Genomic DNA, 23,960 nt, shown 5'->3' with positions numbered 1-23,960 from the left:
TCAAGGGCTAAAATCACGTTCCTAACATGCCAAGCCAGGAACCACAGCCAGCCAGCCCCTGCCTGAAGCTCTCATTTTGACCACTCTTCAAATCCTGTGGTTTTTGTGTCCTTTTGTTGTTTATTAAGCACCTAACACTCTGCTTCTAAAACTGCAGTGCTCACAGAACCTGGCGCCAGAACCTCCTCACTTAGGCGTTGGTGAGGCATTTATGAAACGCGGCTGGCAGCCAAGGCTCTTGTGCTCTGCTAGCCCAACGGCACAGGCTTGAACTTTACCCCGTTTGCAAGCACCCCTAAGGGCTTTCTATTCTCTTGGGAGGGACTGGGCTGGCTGGAGGCGGCTCACGTGGGCTCTGAATTCCTGCTTCCACTGACACGGTTCAGTTTATGCTGCCTCTGTGGCCCCAACCTGCTGCTGCTGTTTTGGGGCTCTATTCACAGATGGGACTCTCTCAATTCCATAAAAAGAAATCACTCGCACAAAGGCCTTTGTGTATGTAGCAGACTTTACTGAAGATTTGGGGACACAAAGGGGGGTTACATAGCAAAAATACAAAAAAAAAAAAAAAAAAAAGAAAACCCTTAAAGTTGAATATTAGACATCCATGAGCTTAAAAATAAAAAGACCTTTAGCCATTTCCACCCATTGGGCTCCAGCCTTCTGCAAAGGGGCCGGACCACCTCCCCCATCCTCTCTTGGGAAGTAAATCTAAATTCTGGACAGTCTCTTAGCCCACCATTTGTTCTGTGCTCCCTTTCGAGACCCTTCCTTGGGGTCTCCTTCCCCTCATGGGCCACAAAGTTATTTTCCTCATTTAAGAACACTTCCTTGACCATTTCTGAGGCCTGAGGATGAAACTCTAAGCATTGTGTCTGTGCTGGACAGTTCCCACTAAACTAAGAGCCCCTGGCCTCCTTATGGGCTCTGGGAGAAATTAGAGCAGAGCTTTTCTCCCCCCTAAACGCACGCGCGTGCGCTTTCCTGGTGGGAAGAACAGTCAGTGCAGGCTTTAATATACCTAAGTTATGACCACTCACTGAGTGCTCGCGTGAGCTAGGCACAGTGCTACTCCTTCACATATACTCTGTCACCTTTCTGCTGATAGCAACCTAAAGTCAGAGCCATTTTCTTCCCATTTCACAAATAGGGTTATGAAGGCTCTGAGAGGGTAAGCTGTTTGCCCAAGATCACATAACTTAGAAGCAGTCAATTTGGCCCTCCAGCAACCTGGCTCTAGGGTTTTAGTTCTTAAGAACAACTTACATAGAGATTGAACTCTTTGGGGAAAAGCTCTTTGTTTTCATTTTTGGAGCGGACATAACAGACAATGTAAGAGTCAAACACAGTGGTCACTGGGCATAACTGCCCCTGGGGTAAAACACACCACTGCTCTTTCACACATTCCCCCTCTGTGCAGACTCAGCCCAGGTGAGCTGGGAGCCCTGCACCAGGCCCAATGCTGCAGACTGTCAGGAGCTCCCTGCTGCCCCCAACCCTGCTTATATGAAATGCCTGCCCTCCTACTTCCAGCCCGTTCTCACCCTGCCCACTGTCCTCTGAAGCCTACAGCTGGTTAGAGGGCACAAGTGATGGATTAAGCACAAACAGTCTATGAGCAGCCTGATACAGCCGCCACTGATCCTTACTCCACTGGCTTTAGTCCCAAAAGGGCAGAGTTGGTATCCACACGCACATGCATGCACATGCACCCTAAGGTCCTTCTGTGTGAGTTTCTCTCATTAGGAAGATCATCTCACTCTATGGAAGTTCACTGGGGGCCCCTGAGGCAATCTGCTCAGTCACTGTCAGACGCCAGGAGACAGGAGGTCTGTTTCCACGTCCCTATCTCAGTGACGCTCCCTGCTACCTCTAGATGTGTTGAGAGGGCAAAGGGGTCCAGAGGGCTCAGAGCCCTCACTCACCTCCCAGGCCCCAATGGCAAGGATCACATTGCCTTGTATGTGTGCACTCCTTCAGCACATGCTTACTGAGCACCTGCTATGTTCCAGATGTGGTGTTTGGTTTACAGAAAGCAACAGACCAAGGAAGCTACAGTCTCCACCCACAGAAGCTGAGTCTAAGAGAAAAGACAGACTCAGAAGCAGACAATTACATGTGCTTCTCTGTGGTCCACAGCAGCTCCACCATTTATTTCTAAAAAAAAAAGGCAAAGATTAAAGACCAAAAATATTTACTGCTTGTTTCAAACACTTCCAGGATCTCCCTTCACAAGGAGTAAAACCCAAAGACCTTGCCCAGCAAGGGGGTGTTGGGCTGCGGAGGAAGTTGGATTGCCTGGCCCCCACCCTGGCCCCCACCCCAGTCTGGGCGGCTGGCCCGACCAGGATCTAGCCCCTGCTGCCTCCGTACCTTAGCCTGTGCAGCTCTTGCTCTCTGTACCTGGCACACACCTCCTCTCTGCACCTGCCCTGCACCCAAACCTCCCTGCCTCTACTCAGAATGCCTTCCCTCACCTTCCCCGGGCGGGAGAGGCTTTCCCAGTGACTCTCAGCACCCCTCACTGCCGTGAAAGCACTTGCCATGGTCTGCACATCCTGTTATGTGCTTTGTTTCCCTCCTCAATGAAATGTAAGCTCCCCAGGGACCGCATCTGTCTTGGTCAGTGATATGTTCCCAGTGCCTGGCACAGAGCAGAAATTAAGTAAATATTTGCTAACTGAATGAAAAAAATGCATTAATACTCTAAGCAAGTTAGTTTACTTCTCTGTGCCCCTTTCCTCATCTTTCAAAGGGGGACAGCACAATACCCACTGGGTGAGGATTAGAAGAGGTGACAGGGTGCCTATGTTCTGGTACCATGTCACAGGTGTCCAAGGGGTCAGGAATAGAAGGCTTCTGCCGCATAAGGGCAGGTGTGGCTAACCCTTCTGCATGAGAAGGGGTGAGTGCACACCAGCTCCTGAAGAATGTAACAGTTCTCCAGTGGGAGAAGGGCAGGGCACAACTGGCCAGGGGAACATTTGGTGCCAAGGCCGAAAGGCAAGGAAGGGCACCCACCTCGGGCCGCAGGGCAGTCAGTGTCAGAGATGCCTAGCAGGAGAGGCGGGCCAGGCCAGGGCTCCCACTTGCCCGCATGGCCGCAGTCTGCACTGCACCAGGGGAAAGGCACCTACGTCTGCATTCCTGTGGCTGACTGGCCTGGAACTTACGGCTGTAAGTACATGACTTTCCATTAAGCTACTGAGGTCAGGTCATAAAGAAAAGGGAAAATGCACAGCCAACACTTGGCCCCCACACCTGCACTGACTCCTTTCCACCCATAACACAAAAGATCATCTCCTTGACTCGTGCATTTGTGCCACGGCCAAGAGGCTGCTCACACATCCTTCCTGCATATTTACCTAGAGGTTCACAGTCAAGCTAGAAGTGTAGGCATAAGGTGCCCCTTATCCAAATAGCCTGAGGGGAAAGATGCGGGGAGAGGGCAAGGCTTGTGACAGTGACTAGGGGTGGGGTGGGACAGGCTCACACAAACCCGCCCACGGACACGTGAGCACACGTGGTCTGCTCAGACACTCCCGGACCCCAGGCCCCACCTCCACATCACATCTTTTGATGCGAGCCGGCCCCGCATAGAGTGCAGTTATGTAACTTGGCACGAGGTCTAGCAGCCGTCCAGAGGCGTCTGCTTAAAGTTGCTTCTTGATGAGAAGTGGCAGTCCTGGCCTGTGAGGTAGAAAACTGGATAGCCAGCTTCTTTTCCCCATCTGGAGCACTGGCCAGCCCTCATCCTATCTGCTGATCTAAACATTGCTTATCTAAACCCTTTAAGGGGCAGCCCCTCTCAATCGCAACCTCTTCCCTGGATCTTCCACACCCTGCTCTCTACCATCTCTGAACTCCAGTTTCTGTGAGGACCAGCCAACCCCACTTAAGAGTTATCCAATCTGGCTTTTTAGATTGCGAGCTCCTGCTATGAATAATAATGTATATTTATCAAACATACTTATGTGCTCGGCACTATGCTAGGCACTCTACGTATACGAGGTAGGTACTCTTATTATACCCATTTTACAGATGGGGAAACTGAGGCATAGTGACATTAAGTAACTTGCCCCCCAAGGTCACATAGCTAGTCAGTGGCTGAGTGCCAGGATTCCAATCCTAGCTGTTTGACTCGAGCCCTTGATCCTAACCACCATAACACCTCCTAAATGCTATTTTACTCACTTTTGTATTCCCATAATATATCTCCCTGAGTGCTGGACACAAAGTAAACACTGGTAGGTTGAATCTTCTTCCCCTTCTGCTCCAGGTTGCTGGAATTGTGGTTCCTGCTGTGGATGATAACAGAGGGCCACTAGATGGCAGCAAAGAGCCAGGCCCAGGCCCCCCTGAAGGAAGGGAGGGATAAACTAATTAACAACACTTAATTAGTGCATCTTGCACCAGGCACTTTTATAGACATTAGCTCTCTTTCTCACTAAGGCCTTCTAAGGTAGGTACTATTGCCTTCCCTTTTAGAGAGAGCAAAGGACACTAAGGCTCAGACAGGTAGAGAAATTTGCCCAAGGTCAGACAGCTAAAAAATACCAGGACTGAAGCCAGGACCACCAAAACCCTAAGCCCATGCACTTCTCAAAAGAGATGAACCAGGGAACCCTTCACTGGTTCCCTCAAGGCCCAGAGAGGGTTTCACCCCCCTCCTCCACCCACAGGGAGTACAGAAACTACTACTGTCTGGGGAGGGAGTGGACAGTCTGGACTGACTCCGAGGCAGTCACCACCCAGCAGGCACCCCGGCTGGGGGTGGAGGGGAGCCCAGGGAGGACTCACAGATCATCAGAACTGTGTGGTCTCAGAGACCACTGGTGCACTGCAGACCTCTGACCCATTTTCTTGGCCTTCACCCCCCACAAAGGATGCTGTGTGATACCAGCCTCACCACCTAAACTCTGCAGGCTGGCTTCCATGCCACCCCTCTCACCCTCCCTGTCTCAAGCTCCTATGATCTGCGACAGCTACTCCGAAGCAGCCAGCATGACCATGGAATCTATGCCCACTGGGGATGGACGGATAGAAACTATCTAGAGAGCTCTGGCTGTGTCCCCTTCCAACCTTTCCAACAACTGTCACCTCCACACCCCAAATCCAGCCCCCGGGCTGGACCAAGCCTCCCTGCTAACTGTGCTGGGGAAGGGGCAACAGAGGTGGCCAGGGCCGTGCACAAGTCCCGCACGTGCACACATGGATATGCACAGAACCCACAAGCCTATCCTCAGGCCTCCCAGGGTGGCCAGCAGCACAGTGCAGGGCTCGATGACAGCAGAGGAGGAACAGAGAACCCGCGAGCCTATCCTCGGGCCTCCCAGGGTGGCCAGCAGCACAGTGCAGGACTCGATAGCAGCAGAGGAGCCATCCTATCTTGAGCTTCAGCATCTGGCGACGTTCCTGGCTGAGTCCACTGGGGATTTCGGGAACTGCTTCTGGCCTGCTTCCCAGTCGGTTCCCCTTCTCCCACAGTCCCTCCCGAGGCTCATACAGCCAGATCAGGTCCTCTGAAAATACACACCATCTTGGGTTTATTTGGGATTGGGCATTGCAGGTTCAGGCACAGTTTGTTCCTGGATAGGAAGAGTCATGACCTCTCAGCTCTCCTGGCACTTCAGGGGCCGCCCCCACAGATCCCCTCCCCATGTCCCTGCACACACGATGTCACTTCCCCCCTCCCTGCTCCCTGAGTCTCTTATTCTTTCACCAGCCGGTAGATATGGTGCTGAGCCCCGTGCTCGCTGGCTGACACCTCAAAGACATAAGCAACGCACAGCAAGGTCTCCTGCGTGTCTCTGTTGGTGACCACCTGCAAGTGATGAAAAAGATGAAAAAGGTGAGCCCCAAACAAGGGCATGCCAATTGCTCTACCTACCGATCCGCTCCCACCCCACACGTGCGGGGCCCCTGTCCCCTCCACACACACACACACCTGCAGGATGGTGAAGTTCTCCAGCACGCTGTTCATCATGTATTTCTCGGGCAGGTGCTTCAGCTTATGGATGAAATTGATCATGTACTCGCAGAGTGGGGACCGATGAATGCGGTATGAGTAGTGGCCATTCTCATAGCGGGCATACTCGGTCTGCAGGACCCAGGGAGCAGCGGAGGCTTAGAATCTCTTTGGACCACCTCCAGCCCAGGCCCAACTCCACAGGGAAGCTCCATGACCCACTCACTCTCAAGTAGGAAGAAAAGGCAGGAGGCCTGGAGGCCCTTGAGAACAGAGCCCCCCTCCTCCCTCAGTGATAGGCAGGCCAGGTACGGGAGGAAGGAGCATTGAGTGTAGCGGCACTGGGCGAGATGGGACAGAGCGATGACTCAGTCCTGACTCCACACTAACACACGCTAACGTGCACAAATGACAGCATGTAAACAGGTGACACCCGAACCGGATTGCTGGGCTGCATCAATGTCAATTTTCTGGTGGCCAATATTATGCTCTAGTTATGCAAGATGTTGCCCGATTAAGGGTACATGGGGTTACAATTGCATTGCGTGTGGAACCATAATTATCTTAAAATAAAATTTTATTTAAAAATAACTGGAAGAGGGGCGCCTGGGTGGCTCGGTCGGTTAAGCGTCCGACTTCGGCTCAGGTCATGATCTCACGGTCCGTGGATTCGAGCCCCGCGTCAGGCTCTGTGCTGACAGCTCAGAGCCTGGAGCCTGTTTCAGATTCTGTGTCTCCCTCTCTCTGTGACCCTCCCCCATTCATGCTCTGTCTCTCTCTGTCTCAAAAATAAATAAACGTTAAAAAAAAAATTAAAAAAAAAAATAACTGGAAGAGCATCTTATAAACTACTATTGCTGTGGAGTGGGGTTCAGGCACTGGTGTGTTTCCAAAGTCCCCAGATGACCGAAGGTGCAGCCAGGGCTGACAAGCCTTGGGATGGGGGGCACTGTCTCTTCCCTGGTGCCAGCCCAGCGTCTGTGTTTGACATGAGGTGGGTTGCCAATAGGTAACAGACTTATTTATGAGGGGAAGAGCTCACTGACTCACACAAATCTGGGGAAAGAGGTGGGGTGGGGGGGACAGGGATGAAGGCCAACCTGAAGCAGCAAGGGGCCTGGTTTAACAAACATATGGGGAGGGCTCCTACCTCCACTTTCTCTACCACCTGCTTGCCGAAGGAGCAGACCTTGGTGGAGCAAGTGATTATCATGTTCTCCGGACTCTCATATTGGCTGGAGACTCCGTAGAAGGAGCTGCCTTCATCCTCGATGTTGGTGTTGAGGTCTGCCTGGAGGAAGACACAGGGAAGACAAGCAGTGGACAGGTGAGTCAGCAGGGGCTCCACAAGGGGTAGAGTCAGAAAGAAGCCTGGGGCCACAGTCCAGGTTCTAGGGCCAGGGAAGACATCAGGAGGGCCTAAAAAGAACTTGGACAGTAGGATCTTGGAAAGCTTCCACCTTTCTCCATATCCAGGCCTGGTATAAGATCAGGTTGTGTTGTCTAAACAATGGAAAAAGAGAACACTGGCACCTGTGTTAGTTTCAGGCCTCTGCTACCCATTTAGGCACCAACACACCCAGCAGGTGGGGCCCCCAATTTTGTCCTTAGGACTTCAAGTCCTATAGTCTAAGGCTCTGCTCTTGTTAAACTGCAAACATCTGAATCTATATCAGTCATTTCTATTTTAGTATGAATTTATCAGATCCTCTCCAGAGTCCATCCTAATGGTGAAGTAAGCGTGGGAACAGAAAGCCAGAATGGGAGACTGGCAGAGTGGAGAGTGGGAGGGGGTGCTGGTACATGGAGGAGAAGCTGGGACTTGACTATGTCTCATCCTCCAGTCCAGCTGGCCACTGGACCCTGCCAATGCTCTTTTGGAAATGGCTCTGGGGGTTGGCCTCTCACCCATCTCTACAGCATTACTGAGTCTAGCTACCCTTGACCTTCTTACATCTCTGTTTCAGCCTCCAGACTAATCCCAACACCAGTCTTCTTCCCTCTGGTTCATTCTCTAACTTCTCAGAGTTCTCTCCGAAAAACAAGTCTGATTGCATCACCCCATAGTTAAAACCCTCTCACCGAGCCCCTTGCCATCAGAGAACACTGCTCTCACTCTCCAGCCTGGCTTGTGAGCCTCTGGTCCTCTAGATCAGCTTCTTGCTATTCTCCAACACACAGCTTTTCCTCCCCTCCTGAAAGCAGAGCCCGAAGCATCTGCTTGATGTTGGGTTGATTAGAAAAGGTGGAGTAAGATTCCTGATTTCACACACGGATCTCGGCCTCGGTCTGATCAGTGAGGCTCCCTGACCACAGGCCCTGCCCAACACCACACAGCTGACAAGGGATGGGTCCCAGGTCTTCAGGCTCCGACTCCAGTGCTTACCCAAATCTGGCAGAGTTACAGGACAGGAAGGGAGACACTGGATGAGATAATTCAGTGCCTTGGAGACTCTGAGGCAAGAACTGTATTTCAGAAGCCCTGAACCACTTGGGGGTCCCTATCCCCAGAACTTAGGCCCCACATCAAATCATTCCATCCGAACCAGGGGTGCTAACAGAGCCACTTAGGACCCAGAACAAATGCACAGATTTAAAAAGGTTCATTCTGAGGGTGGAGCCTCTCGTCCCGCCTACACACTTATCTGAAATCACTGCCAAGCTGGACTCAGAGTGAGCCCTGCGGATGCAGTAGAAGCTCTAGACCCTTGGTGTCTAGATCCTGACACCAAGGACTCTTCTGCACAAAATAAGGGGATCCCCAGAACCCCAGGAAGCCTCTGGCACCATTTAGAGCCAGGCACAGGCAGTTCTGTTACTGGCCATTAGGGGAAGCTCAGTCATTATTTTTCTCTACTTTGGGGAAAGAAATTTTCCAAGAACAAGAACATTCTCTAGACTGGTGGAGGGCATTGAATGTCTTACGGCACAACAGAAATATTATGTAGCCACAAAAACTGTTGAGAAGGACCTGTATTTACTATTGTGAATTGACTACAACAATTGTTAAGTGAAAAAAAAAAAAGCAGGTTATGGTTATGGAACAGAATGTGGATGTGTTCCTTTTATGATGAGAAAAAGAAAAAAGGGTGTTTTCATGTTGAATAGAATGGCATATGTTTAGTGTAGTCTGTGATGGTTTTAATGAGGCCACTGGGAAGACAGGAAAAAAAGGAATTACGGCTACATTCAAGTCAATGCTCAGCCTCTGAAATAAACAGCAGTGTTGTGAACACCCCCCGTCCCGCCCCCGGGCTGGCCTGTCTCAGTACTCTGTGGTGGGGATGGGGCCCGGCAAGAGAGAGGGCCCGAGTCCTGGCTGGGGTGGACCAGGCCTCGGTGGGTTGCACACTGACGGCAGCTGGGACTGGCCCAAAGCTTTGCAGTTAAGTATAAGGTGAACTGGGCTCAAAATCCAGCTATTTTCCCTGCTAAGTCACATGCTCCTCCTGGGAGACGAAGTTTGCCAGACTTCTTTAAAAAGGAACAGTTTGCTCAAAGTATGCTGCAGCTTTTAGCGCAGGGCAGAAGTGTGAAAAAGAGCTGGCAGGAAGCCCGGCTGCCCGGGAGGGCAGGCACCCGAATACGGGATGATGGGTGCCAGCCAAGTGGCAAGGCCAGGGCATAAGATAGTAGCACTCAGACTATAGCCCCTGCCAGCCTCCTCTTGATTAACGGGTACGTGTGTCCCACCTACCACAGGCCTTACCATGCCCCTACTGGTTTCTCTTAAATCAACTCGTTCCCTAACTCCATGCTAAGTAAGCAATAATACCCATGAAATCAGTCAGGGATTCTATTTTTTCTGATACATGTAATAACAACAGCATGACTACTAAAGAAGAAATATTTATTCATATGTCACCTAAAAGAATGCTGTGCACCATGGCTGGGCAGGACTGGTCCAATCCCTCCCTGGTTCTTCCCAGCACACAAAGGTCATGGCTGCCTAGCACCCCTGCAGTGCCCTGGACGTGACATGCCCTTCATCACCTTGTGCTGGTAGGATCTGTTCGGATGGCCGTGGCCCCTTCCAGATGGTAGGCACCCTGCCAGCAAGGACTAAGCTCTCCCAGGGTTTGGACCATACCTGGTGTGAGGTGTGCCTGTAACAAAGGCCACGTGTGGCTGTTCAACCTCTCACCTTTCGGTGGCACTGAGCGGGGAGAGAGATGAGCCCCACACCTCCCACCCCACCCCACCCCTGCCAACCTCCCCCTGCAACCTCCGCACCCTCCTCTGTCCCAGGTCTTGGTCAGAGCCCTCCACTCACCTGGCCCTTCCATCTCTCGGTCACCCACTTTATCCTGCTCCCCGCCCCCAGCACAGCCAAGGGGGTTGGGGCTCAGAGAGGCTGAGACATTGTCTCTGCTGTCAAGGAATTTGGAACTCGTAGGACAGCAAGTAGGATAAATGCGATGGTGTTTTGAGTGGTAGAGAGGACAGAGAAAGAGGGAGAGAGCTAAGGAGGTAGTGGGAGAGAGATAAACATCCCGCCAATGACCATCCAAAGTCTGCCCCGGGACCTGCCCTGTGATTATGCTGCACGGATCCTGGAGAGGCAGCCGGGGACACAGACAACCCACTCTCAGCACCCCCTCTAGCCCTCAGTGCCCCATCCTCCTAGTTACTACCCCACCCCCTCCTGCAGCCACACTTCAGGCACTTCCTGTCCACCCTTACATTCCCCCTTACTCTAATAAGCATGGCTTACCTTTCTCAGCCTAAGAGGAAGACTGCCCCCCCTCGCCCTCCTGCCCTCTGAGTGCCCCCATGCTCCCCTCCCTTCACCCTATTCATAGCTGTGATGCGGGTGGGCAGCCCAGGCGGGGCCTGGAACAGGTGTGGGGGATCGGGTGACTGACAGATGAGCCGAGACAGCCGCAGCCCAGGAGTGGGGGCCAGAGGGGCTCAGATTCATTGTCATGTGCTGGTATGTGCCTGAGAGAAATGTCAGGGCCCAAAGGGAGCAGCAGGCTGGGATGCGGACCAGTCTGGGGTACTCGCCTCCCTCCAAGGCCTCAGCTCACCTCTGCCCAACATTTTCAATTTACAGACTGGTGTTAACAACCATCAGTGTCTAAGAGTCCTCTCTCCCCCGCCCCAAGGACAGAGGTGGCCTCAGCTGGTCTCCTGTGTTGTGGGGAAGGAGGGAGGGATTCAGCTTCTCAGTCCCTGCTCTAGACCGTGCATGTCACATCCAACAGAGCACAGCCTCACAACTCAACCCCTCCTGCACCCAGATGCCAGCTCCAGCTGGAAATGATTTGTCCCGGCAGCCATGAGCCTAGGAACTAATACCGCAATCCCATCAAAGAACAGTAACTTTCAACGGGGGGTGGGCTAGGAGGCTGGGTTGGGGGTATTAAAGTCCTCCTCCAAGCAGACCCTGATCAGCTCCCCAGCATGCACAGTCAAGGCCTAGGCTGGACCAGAAGAACACTGCCAGGCTGGAGAAGAAAGGGAGGCTTTGGGGGAGGGGGCTTTGTTTCCTTGTCTGCTCAGCTCTCCTAACTGTGTGTGGTTGGTCTCACAGCAGCTCACAGCAGGGGAGGGAGCGGCCAGGCAAGTGGGCAGGAGAAGAGAATTCCAGATGGCTGGGAACGCCAGAGCTGGCTGTGAGGACCCCATGGCTGACCAAAAGTCTCATGGTTAGCAAACAGGAGCATTTATTTTCCCCCATCACAGATTTGTACTCCCTGGTGGCTCTGCCCTCCCCACCCAGGAGGGACCAGATGGCTGCCAAGGTGCCCTGGCTGCTGCCATGCCCCCATCTCCGATTTCACCCGTCCTCACCCTGACCAAGTGTCTGGCCTTCAGAGAGGGCCTGGCTCTAGGGGCTCAGGCAAGGGGCAGGGGCAAGGCAGGCACACAGCCTCCCTTCAGTGCCAGCAGACCCCTCACACATCGGGGTCCTCAGAGAGACAGCCTCCTGCAGGCCCTCAAGAACAAATCTGCTGACTGTTCAGAGAAACAGGCCCAGGGAGGCTGAGATCTGCTTAGGTCATCACAGTTCTCAAGCGGCAGAAAGGAGACAAGAGCCTCTACAGCCCAGCTGGGCCCCACTGCTGCCCCCCTGCTCTCCCATGGCACACTGGAAGGGCCCCACTTGTGGCCCACCATGCTCCCCTATATCCTGGTTACTGTTCCGGGACCCTGAGATCTGCTCTGGATTCTCCCACTTGGAAGGTGAGCTCTTGGAAGACAAGGTCCATGTCAGGTCCACACAGTGGGGGCTATGTGCACAGCCACGGGCACAGCGCAGAGGCCACAGGGGAACCTGCTGGTTTTTTCCACCCCTCCCTTCTCCCATCAATCCCTGCCTCCTACCTCCCCCAAAACATCAGAAGGAGGGGATGTGGGCCACAAGCCCACAAGGTTGGACAAGAACACTCTAATTCCTTTTCCCTACCTGCCCAACTCTCACCTCTGGCAGGACAATCTTCTTCATTTTCTGGAAGGGAAGTCTGGACTCTAGAAAACTCAAGAGGCCTAAGTGCCCAACTCTACAAGAAATGCGCAGTTAAGTCTGCCATCTCCACACCGCCATTCTCTGCTGTCCCTCAGGGCCTTGCAGATCCTTTCTTAGGCAATCCAGAGCCTTCTCCAATGGGAACAGGGGGAGCACAGGACCCTGAGCAGGGTACACCCCAGGCACTCTGTAAGGTCGGGCAGCTCAGTGTCATGGTTCCGAGCACACACCCTGGAGACACAGTGGGTGTGAATCCTCGTGACCCTGGCAAGCCATTTCACCTCTCTGTGCCTCAGCTTCCCCTCTATAGAGTAAGGCTGTCAACTGAACCTGCCTTTGGGGTTGCAGCCAGGATGGAACATGCTGATATATGTAAAGTGATGAATAGTGCCTGGTGTGATTGTCCACCAAATGCCCTGACCTACCTTACAACATGTAGATCACGAGAACGACCAAAGGAAAAGAGGCTCACCCTGGCTGGATGTCTTAAAGCCAGGCCCCTGCTTACTCTATGCCTCAGTTCTCCCCTGCCTTTGTGAGATGGGAGGCTGAGGATGGTCCTCGTCTGGATGGTGGCTAGAAAAATACAGAATATTACGACTAAAAGACAGGAACTAGTGAAAAGGCCCCAAATATACCATTCACTCCTCCAGGGTACTGTTCCCATAAATGCTTCCTGCCAACTAGGCCTTCCTCTTGATCCGAAATTGCAACCCCAGGGTGACTGAGCCAGTGCTGAGAAGGAGCCACAAATCACCTTCCCAAGTTCCTTCTTCCAAGTCAAGGCTAAGCCTGGACTGATGTGGGGGCCTGGAGGAGGAAGACTCAAGAGAGGGTGCAGCCTTCGCCAAAGAAAAGACCAGAAGCCTCCCTAGACACACAGCAGGAACAGGAGTTGCCTGTACAGTGACAGTGCTAATGGTAGCCCATGGCAAAGCCTCTTGGCCCCAATTTCCATGTCATAGCTGGAAGGGAGAGTAGGGAAAGGAAAAAGGGAAGTGAGGTGGACTAAGCCCCTCCTGAAAAAAGGGAGAACAGGTCCCTGGGTGGCTCAGTCGGTTGAGCATCTGACTTCACCTCACTCAGGTTATGATCTCACAGTTTGGAAGTTCAAGCCCTGTATCGGTGAGCACGAGCCCTACTTTGGGTGAGCCCTGCTTCTCTTTCTCCCACTCTCTGCCCCTCGTAGGATTCTCTCTCTCTCTCTGCCCCTTGCTCACTTGCACCCTCTCCCTCTCTCACAAAAGAAAAAAAAAAAAGGGAGGACAACCTGCTATGTCAGCCTCTCTGGCTGAGGTCCTGAAGAGGCTGACATGCCTGCCTGACCTACCCTATTGGCTTCCAGTCTGGATGGCTAATTATTCAACTCAGGACAACTCTGGCCACTTCCCACCTGTTCAAAACCCTTCAATGATTCCTTATTACTAAAGAGGAGGGATAGCAAATCTTTCTCAAGTGTGCCACTATCTTCCCCCACTGCCTTCACCCATGGCAGTCATTGCCCGTCAATCCAGAACCTTCTCCTTCTAGATCTTCTCAATCCAGCATGGAGGCAAGACCACACCACAAGAAAGTTCAGCAAACTCAAGACTAAAGGCTGGCCAGAGCTAGAAAGAGCCCTGGGGGCAAAGGAAGCAAAAGGAATTATAACCTAAAGCACCTCCAGAGGGCTTAGAGATAAGAAGTGAGCTGGTGTGCCTGAGAGAAGGCCTCAGTGGCTCTGGCCTGGAGGGACCAGGACAGTGGGGGCAGGGGAGGGACAGGCTTCTACACAAGGAACTGACTGAAAGGCAGTACCAAGATGGTTAGGCCTCCGGGCCACCTCTCCCACCCTTCAGCAAAAGACCAGGGAAAAATCATCTTCAGAAATTAAACAGGAGGGCTTTGGGCTTCAGGGACCCTGGGCAGGCCCAAACAGGGAAGACAGAATTAAGTGAAACCCGCATAAGAAATGTTTGGCGCCCCCCAGCCCTTCCTGCTACCTCACGCCTCGGATGCAGTGACCACGTATACCCCTTCCAGGGGCACAACTCAAGAAGTCTTCTATGGAGAAACTGAGCCACCTCAAGAAAAAAAAGGTCTAACAAATATACTGACATTTATTGATTTCCTAAAAAAAAACAAAAAACAAAAAAAAAACAGATGTCAAGTCCGACCTTGCACACAGAGCTCCCAATAACTATTAAATATGGGCATGGCATAAACAACAAAAGAACTTCAGACTTCATCAAAATGAAAACCCTCTGTGCTCCAAAGGACACTGTCAAGAATGTGAAAAGAGAGCTGACAGACTGGGAGACAAATCTCCAAACCGCACATCTAATAAGGGACTTCTATGTATAATATATAAACTCATGACTCCATAATAAAAGACAATCCAATTTAAAAATGGGCAAAGGAGCTCAAGAAACATTTCTCCAAAGAAGATACAAAAATGACAAGCACAGAGAAATGCAAATCAAAACCGCAAGGAATCCCACTTCATACCCACTAGGATGAGTATAATCACAGAAAATATCAATTGTCAGCATGGGTCTGGAGGAACTGGGACCCTCATACAACTACTGGGGGGAATGTAAAATGGTGCAGCTGCTTTGGGGGACTGTCTGGCAGCTCCTCAAAAAGGCAAAGAGTTGCCATATGACTCAACAATTCCACAAGTGTCTACCCAAGAGAAATGAAAACCTACGGCCACACAAAAACTTGTCATGAAGTTCACAGCAGCATTATTCATAAAAGTTGGAAACAACACAAAAGTTCACCAACTGATGAACACATAAACGAAATTTGGTATATCCATGCAACGGAGTCTAAGTGAGCCATAAAATGGAACCAAGTACTGATTCATGCTATAACACAGCTGAACCTTGAAAACATTATGTTAAGTGAAAGAAGCCAATCACAAAGGATCACATATTGTATGATTCCATTTATATGAAATGTCCAGAAAAGTCAAAGCTATAATGACAGCATTAGTGGTTGCCTAAGGCTGGGAGAGTGAGCATAGGATGTGGTAGCTAAAGGGTATGGGGCTTATTCTGGAGGTGATGAAAATGTTCTAAAATTGACTGGCTGCACAACTCCGTGAATATACTAGAAAACACTGAACTATACATTTTAAGTCAGTGAATGTTATGGCAGGTGAATTATATGACAAGAAAGCTATTAAAAAAATATGGACCAGGGGCGCCTGGGTGGCTCAGTTGGTTGAGCATCCGACTTCGGCTCAGGTCACGATCTCCCTGTCTGTGGGTTCGAGCCCCGCGTCGGGCTCTGTGCTGACCGCTCAGAGCCTGGAGCCTGTTTCAGATTCTGTGTCTCCCTCTCTCTCTGACCCTCCCCCGTTCATGCTCTGTCTCTCTCTGTCTCAAAAATAAATAAATGTTAAAAAAATTTTTTAAAAATATATATGGACCAAAAAATATGACCATTTTAGGAAACTGTCCAACTTAAAATAGACATCAAAACAGATAGAAAAAGGGATTAAAAGGAAACAAAGAAAGGAGAAGAAACTTAAAAAATGATTCTAACTTTGTATCCCCAGAAAGGAAGAGAAAAACTGTAGTCATGAAACAAGATCAGGATGCACTCAAAGAACAAAAAGGAACTCTTAAAAATGTCATGGTCAAAGTTAAATATCTGACAGAAGGTGGTGCAGAGAATGCCACCATATTCCATTGATCTAATCCACCACTAACTGTGTGATGTGCCAAGATCTTTGGAATGACTAAGATAGGAAAATGCCACCAACTGAACTATGACACACTAGCAACTGAAAGACTCATCCATCTTCTTCTACAGTCACAGAACCCTAATTTTATTGAGAATGGCAGTTTACTCCACCAAAAGAGTACATTTCCCTGGATCCTTTGCAGCTAGGTGCAACCATACAACATAATTAGGTGCTGTGTGGGACTTCCAAGAAGGCTCCATAGAGGGAATGAAGTTGGCTTCTTCCTTCCTGATGGCTGGAACTGGAAGATAAATATGATGGCTGGAACTCCAAAAGCCATGATCTTGAGGACAGAAGCCATGCACTCTGTATGGCAGACAGTTGGAAAGGAGACGGGCCCCAGTGATTTCAAGGAGCTGCTGGACCAGCCTAGACAGTCCATCTCGACTTACTTTACATGAAAGAAAAATAAACTACATCTTTATGCCACTGTTACTTTGGGTTTTATGAACTGTACACTTAGATACACTCTTAACTAATTTAGAAGAATTAGAAGATAAAGTTAAGGAAATCTCCAAGAAGATGAATTGGAAAATCAACAAAAAAACTATAAAACTTATAGAGGATAGGTCCAAGAAATCCAACATTAGACTAACAGGGGTTCTTGGTAAAGAACACAGAGCAAACGGAGGGAAAGAAACAATATAAGTAAATTTCCCCAAATTGAGAAATACTAATGTCACAATTGAAAGTGCCTGGCTTAAAAATTAGAAAGTAAAAACACAGACAGCCCAAAGCTCATGAATGTGAAACTTAAGAACATAAGGGATAGAAAGGAAAATGCAAATTTTTCAGAGATAAAAAACAAAAACGAAACCCAGTGGCACAACAAAGGATAGAGAATTAGGATATAATGAGACTACTAGTGTTTGAAGACAACGGAGCAACACATTGAAAAATGATTCTTGCAAATCCTTTCTGGGAAAATGATTTACGACCTAGTTTCTCTACCCAAACTATTGATCTGGTCCCCAAAAACAGGCATTCAAACAGGCAAAGACTTAGAACATTTATCTATCACACATTTTTTTCTTAGGGAGGTACTAGAGAATGTTTTCCAGCAAAATAAGCGGGACACCAAACAGAGAGAAACAGGAGATCTGGAAAGCCATAGATTCAATACAGGAGAAAAGTGGAAGCAGTCTAGGTGTAGAGAATAACCAGTTCAGACTGGAGCAGAACAGAGGCACCCGGGAGGAAAATCTCCAGGAGAAAGGGTAAACTGATGAATGATCTGATAGCATTTGGGGAAAAACTTAATAAAAAAAAAAAATTTATATGATGGTTATGATGGAACAATTTGTAAAATTTTAATAATAGGTTTATTTAGAAATATGCAAGTAAGAAAGCCATTTATTTGTAAGAAAAAAACAAGAAAGTTGTACAAAAAACAAAACGTGATCATAACACATAATTACATCATAAGCATTATTCTTGGCTCTCTGGTAGTCATTTTGCATGGTCAAAAATGTAAACATTTTATTGCTTTTATTAAATTATACAACTTACTGTATATGATAGTACTGAGGTGATGAGGGGGAAAGTGATATAACATTGCTGATGCTTTTCTACAGTACCGGAATAAATACAGAATGTCTTAGTTGTGATATCAAGGTATAGCAATATAAAGGTAGGACTTTGAACTCAGGAGATAAAACCTAGAATAAACAAGCGAAAATTTACATCAACTGCCTCTGGGGATTGGGGTTGGGGAGGAGTGGGACAAAAATCTGACACTTTTCATTATAAGCCTTTGGTATTAGTTAATATTCACTGATTTAAAAATAAGATAAAAAGAAAATATAACCAACCTATTTTTCATCCCAGGATAGATTAAAACCCAGACCTTGTATGACCAAGACCTTCAGGATCCAACTGCCTTTCCAGTCTTATTTTCTATTGTTCCCTCTCACACACCTGTACCCATGATTTCCCCTCTAGAGCCCACTTCCTTATGCCTCCCCCAGGCTGTACCAGCCCTTGCCAGGCTCAGATCCTGATAGATCTGGCCCATCCCTAAAGGCCCAGGTCCAACTTCCATTCTGCTCATATAGCAAGCCTGCAGTGTGTAAAAGCCAAGCACCCTAAAGCTCAGGGGCCCCGAGTCTCAGTTCTAGCACTGTCTCTTCTGAAGACAGCCAGGCCCGTGGGTTTGATTATAGAAGCCCAGGCTGGAGATTCCCAGCCAGCGGCCTTTAAGCCACCTGGAATTATATGTAAAATACTCTGAAACTGTTCAAAGGCTCCAATCAGCATGCCCGAAGGACTTCTGCACTTCCTCACCACTGGCTTAGTGTGCACTTGTCTGACTCTCTTCCCTGCACCCCTTTTCTGCGTATACTGGGCCCCCAGAAGGTAAGCTCCCAGCGCAGGTACTACACCTCCTAGTCTTAGAGGAGATGTTTCAAAAGCAGGGGGCTCTCCCAACACAGAACCCGTCCAGGGGTGAGGCAGGGAAGGCAGCAGAGGCAAAGCCTACGGGCTCAGCTGTTTGACAAGCTGGGTAGGTACTCCTCTTGGGGTGACCTATCCTAATCCTACAGCCTACTTCTCCAAGCCCTGCCCAGCCCAAGAGCTGCTCTGTTCCAGCCCTGAAACCAGCTCAGGAGTTGGCAAACATTCCAAGTTGGCTCTTTGCCTACGCCCCCTTCAGTGTCTCCTGAGGTCTGTTTGCAGCGCTATAGCCCCCTAGAGGCTGCATTTCCTGGCCAGACCCGGATGCCATCACCACCTCTCAGAAGAGGGACTGATTCTGCTAGCTCGGCCCTCCAGCACCACTGGCTGGCTCCCTGTCTCAGCCTCCCGCCACTGTGTGGCCGTTTTGTGCTTGCTTCCCCACTCTGCACTGGCCCTGCCTTCCCCGGGTTTCCACTCATGGAAGGGGCACCTTATGCTCACTCTTCCTCCGTTCTCCTCATTATCATCAACATACTAGGGACTGGAAGGAAGAGTTTATCAAAGGGCTTACCCAGAATTTCACAAGAAAAAAGGCATTGGAAGGTCCCCGTTCAAAGAGCTCCTTGAGTCCCCCCTTTTTCTCTGGGAATTTGTCATAGATCTGGCGGATGTCCACGGCTTCGAGGTAGGGGTCACTGTAGCTTGGGCTTGACTGGCCAATGTGTACAAACAGGTGCTTGTTATACTGTGGAGAGAACAGCTGGTTTCAGGGACAGGTAGAAGGTATCAGGGCAGACACAGCAGCCCAGAGCTCAGATCACAGCCATGCCACCTAGAGCACGTGACTTCACTTCTCTGGGCCTCAGTTTCCCAACTGGTAAAATGGAGACAGTAAAAGGATCAAATGTAAAGCAAAGTTAACGGGTATAAAGCATTTGGTGCTGTGCCTGCACCTAGTCGGTACTCAATAAATTGCAGTTATGTGTATCATTCTTGCCCTGGCTATGGTGGGCATTTTCTATCTTTGGGCCTCTGTTATCTCATCTGTCACGTCAGACCACTGACCTAGATAAGCTGTTTTCAAACGGTGCTCCACCCTATAGATGGGGGCTAGGCTGCCTCTGTGTCCCTTACAGGCACCTGGCTACAACCAAAGTCTACTTCTTCTGTTGTACCCACTGGGCTTCTGAGAAAGAGTATGATTAATGGGTGCCTCAGCTGAAAAAACAAGTTTGAAAACATCAGTGTGAAATGGTCTGTGAAGTCCCCCAGGCTCTGGCACCCTGTCAGCCCAGCCTCCTCTAGCTCCTCCTCCTCCTCTGACCTTTGCAGGTAACGCTGGTCACCAGGGACATGGGACCCTGAAGGAGACAGGGTGGGGATGGGGCTCCTCTCTCTGCTACCGTCCCAAAGATATGGGTCAGACACAGGAGGCTCCTCAGAGCCACAGGGGAAAGGGGGAGCGGTGCTGGGTGGGAGGGCAGAGAGCATGGAGGGAAGAGTACAGATCAGAGAGGGAGCAGCAGAGGGAGAGGCCAGGAGAACCGGGATAGAAAAAGAAACCAGGGGACGGCTTTGGGGTGGGAGCATCAACAGTGTCAGGGAAAGAGGGAGGTGAAGTGAGGAAAGAAGAGGGAGGGAGGATGAAGGAAAGGGGGAGGGCCAATGGAAGGGAAGACTGGGAAGCAACAGGACATCTAAGTAAAACCCAGAAGTGGAGTGGGGCAGAAGGCCAGGGCAGGAAGCCAGAAGCGGGTGGGAAAAGAGCTGGAAAGACATGGGAGCAAGAACCTCTAGGAACAGGAGAGGGTGGGAGAGCCAGCCAGACCCAGGCCAGGACCTACCGTATCAGGGTCCTGCTGCTGCTCCAGGAAGGCAGAGAACTCCAACATCCAGAGCTTGGAGCTGGCCACACTGCGGCCCTGCCATGGGGGTGCCGGGGGCGCTGAGGGCGATGGGGCGGGTCCTGCAGGAGACTCAAACCCTGCATGCAGCAGGAAAGGCACATGGGGACGGGTCCACACCTCAGCCTCTGCGAGGATCCCAGGCCCAGCCGTGAGACCCTGTGCTGGCAAGGGAATCATCTCCTGCCTCCCCTAAATGGGACCCCCACCCCCGGCAGGGGTGGTGGAGGGGAGTGCCTGGCCCGGTACAAGTTAGGCCCCTTGGGCCCCCCGTACAGAACTGTCCTCAAGGGAAAATGGATGCCGCATGGAGGGGCCGGGATGCCAGCTGGGCTGAGGGCTTCCGAGCAGCACAACTACGTTCTTGTGGAGGAACTTCTGGTCCGGTCAAAGATAACCAGACACACTGACTGCTATAGTGATGGAAGCCCCATGAGAACTGGAAGTTTCCGGATCTGTTCACTGCAGTCTCTCCAGCCCCTAGAACAGTGCCTGGCATTCCTTACAGGTTTGCTAATAACAGAAGTAATGAGTGTGATAAGAATTGACAAAGTATGCACTTGGGGGTGGGCAGGGAAGGTTTTTCCCAAGAAAGTGATGCTTGAAGGAAATAGTAAGTACAGGCAGAAGGGGAGAAAGGGGAAAGGGTGCTCCAAGCAGAGGACACGGCAGAGGCAAACTAGGAGCTGTGAGAAGCCCCGTCCTCAGAGGAACTGGAGAGTGGGTGGGTTTGTGCCAGTGGCAGGAAACGAAGACAAGAGATGAGCCGGACGGGGGAACTGGGCTAAGCAGCATGAATTTTAGCCTGAGAGTCTGAGAGGGACAGAGGATTTTAGGGAGGACAGTGAACTGATCAGACATGCATTTCTGAAAGATCCTACTCAGTGTGAGGGAAGGACTAGGCAGGGGTGAGGCGGTCAGAGGCTTGGTCCCAGGGATGTTTTCCCAGTGGAAAAATGAAGGCCTGAATGAAAGCGGTGTAGTGGAGGGAAGAGTAAGGGATAGAGGAGGCACATCCTAGGCCTTAGTTACTGATGGGACGTGAGAAAGCAGTGAGACAGAACTCCAGACACCAGCTTTCCAGGCTGGGAAGCCCCACATGCTCAGGTGGGTGACTCGGGAGCATTCAAGGAAGGAGACAGAGAAGAAACACAGGGGTGGGAGGAGGGCCATGCTGGACACTGAACAAGTGCTATGTGCCAGACATGACTGGATATACAGAAGACACAGACCAGTCAGCCACAGACGTTGCCCCCCAACCCCAGATACTAGCAATAGAGTGTCAAGTGCCAGATGGGGGTGCAGAGCCCTCAGGATGCCTAAACTGGGTGGGGGCAGGGCAGAGGAGCTTCCAGGAGGCCTGAGCAACAGCCCAGAGGCAGGGCGGGGCTGGGGGCATGGAGGGAAGGAGGGAGAGGAGAGAAAGCTAAGTTACCAAGGAGGTCCATGCAAGTCCTACTACAGAGTTTAGATTGTACCCAGAAGGCACCAGGGAGCCAGGATTGGAGTGAGTGAGTGAGTGAGTGAGTGAGTTAGTTAGTTATTTATTTTAGGATTGGAGTTTAAGCCTAGGAACCACATGGTGGGATTGATGCTTTAAAAAGGTCCCTGGGGTAAATTACAGGGTGAAGGGGGAAGCGGGATAAAACCGGTGTCAGGTTAAGAGGCTGCTGCAGTAATCCAGGCAAGAGTAGGTGGGCCTGAACCAAGACAGTGAGGCCAGGGAGAGGAGGGGACACACAGGAGGGTGGATCACTGGGAGAAAGTAGCAATAGGGACACCAGGAGGGTGGTGGGCTGCTCTCAGAACAGAACCAGCCAGGCCAGAAGGTCAGCAGGGAGTCATTCCCCGAGCCAGAAAAGGTGGTTAAGGGGAAGGATCCTGTCTTGCCCTTCAGAGAGGAAGGAGGTAAGGCACCTCCATGAGAAAGAAGCAAAGACAGGGCAGGTTACCTGAGCAGTGAGAGGGAGGGGCCCTACCTATGCTCCAGGCCTCTGCCCAGGAATGTTCCCTCTCCTCACAAGTGGCTCCAGGCAACAAAGCCACGCTCTCCTTGGACCTCCCATTTTGAAGGAGACATCTTAGCATCACCAAGAGGGAAGCCATCCCAGGAGCCAAGCTGCACAGGACACACATGCAGCATAGAAAGATGGCCGGGGGACAGCTGCCCTGGGGCACAAGGACCGCCCCCTCTGACCCGTGTGCACCCCTGGAAGCCCTGAGTGTATCAAACAACCCGAGAGGCATGGCGGGCTTGGTGCACGGCAGAGGTGTGCGTGGCAGGAGCACAGAATGGGGTGGGGCCAAGAGACTGAGCACACGCCAGGGCAGCATCTAACAGGGGCATGAGGGATCCAGCTGTCGGGGGGCCGGGACCTGGAGGGCAGGAGCTGCAGGTGTGCGAGGTGCACGGGAGCTGTGCGCTGCCGACCCACCTGGCAGAGGCAGCGAAGGCTGGACAGCGTAGGTTTGTTGAGAGAAAGGTTTCACACTACGGAGACAGGAGAGAGGAGGTGTAAGCCCTGGGCAGGTTGCAGCCCAGGAGTCTCTGGCAGTGTCCAACGCTGTGTGTGGCTGGCCCCAGTGGTCTGAGCATAAGTGGCCTTAATGGGCTCTGGCCACCTGCTCCCTCCCCTGCCAAGTCCCTCAAGTTTCATGGATGACCCACAGAAGCAGCATGTCTGTTGGGAAAATCCATTCCTCCCTCCTTCCTTCCCTCCCAAGCCAGCCAGAGGTCTGCTTCCTAGCCTCTCTCCCTCAGGGTCCCAAGCTCTGGCCTTGTTTCACGCTGGACAGACTGGAGTTTCAGCAAATGCCACCCCAGCGTGTCCACACCACAGACTGAGCTATTGCCTAAAAAGCAGGACAGCCTGATCCCAAAGCTCAAGCCCCTCCTGAAAGGCTGCCCCCAGACTGCTACCCTGTCCCATACTGGGAGCCAGGCTCAACAGCACAAGTTCACAGGCTCAAGTTCAGTTCAGAGAGCAACTGGTAGCAGGCCATACTCACTCATGGGATGTTCCAGCTTGGCCCGGCAAAGCTCCTTGCCAAAACTGAGGAGGCAAAAAGCACAGAGTCAGCACAGCCCCATGCACCAGGGCTGTGGTGTGGGAAGACCGAGCAGGGGCCTCATCTGGAAGGCAGGGTTGGGGGCCTAGACCCAGTGGGCAGTAAGGAGAGTCAGCACTGCTACACTGGGCTAGGTTACAGCAGTGTCCCAAAGTGTGTTTCAAGGAGCTCTAGTCTCTAGACACACTCTGCCAAGAAGGTGCTCCTTGAGAGAAACCCCAGGTTTAGAATTACAGCAACTGTATTCCTCCCTTAGAGGCCCACAGTGCGTAGCAGCACATAAGGCCTGAACAGTCCAAGGTCAAGAAACCTATTTAGGTGTAAGCGTCCCAAACTTCCTTACACACAGAATTACTTTGTTCCCTATCTATGCAATATTCTGATGGACTAGCAGTCTCTGGAGCACACTTTGAAAAC

General features: G+C 51.0%; 1 protein-coding gene across 7 annotated transcripts in view; it reads right to left on the bottom strand.

Annotated features, from left to right (window-relative positions):
• Nucleotides 1–490: 490 nt before the first annotated feature.
• Nucleotides 491–23,960, bottom strand: part of TEAD4 (TEA domain transcription factor 4) — a 70,092-nt gene continuing 46,622 nt past the window's right edge. For 4 of the 7 annotated variants that reach the window (XM_042945525.1, XM_042945523.1, XM_042945527.1 and 1 more), the window contains 7 exons: nt 23,484–23,527; nt 22,910–22,965; nt 20,415–20,554; nt 19,142–19,315; nt 7,119–7,259; nt 5,948–6,100; nt 491–5,824 (listed from right to left, as the gene is read on the bottom strand). In XM_042945525.1, the coding sequence (XP_042801459.1) occupies nt 5,711–5,824; nt 5,948–6,100; nt 7,119–7,259; nt 19,142–19,315; nt 20,415–20,554; nt 22,910–22,965; nt 23,484–23,527 (822 nt within the window). In that variant the 3' untranslated portion in view covers nt 491–5,710. The remainder of the gene's footprint in view (nt 5,825–5,947; nt 6,101–7,118; nt 7,260–19,141; nt 19,316–20,414; nt 20,555–22,909; nt 22,966–23,483; nt 23,528–23,960) is intronic. The other 3 variants (XR_006204652.1, XR_006204653.1, XR_006204654.1) reach the window with 3 other exon arrangements.

This window comes from Panthera leo, chromosome B4, assembly GCF_018350215.1.
Source record: "Panthera leo isolate Ple1 chromosome B4, P.leo_Ple1_pat1.1, whole genome shotgun sequence".
Taxonomy (NCBI): Eukaryota; Metazoa; Chordata; class Mammalia; order Carnivora; family Felidae; genus Panthera; species Panthera leo.
This window is presented reverse-complemented; position numbering and strand designations above follow the sequence as displayed.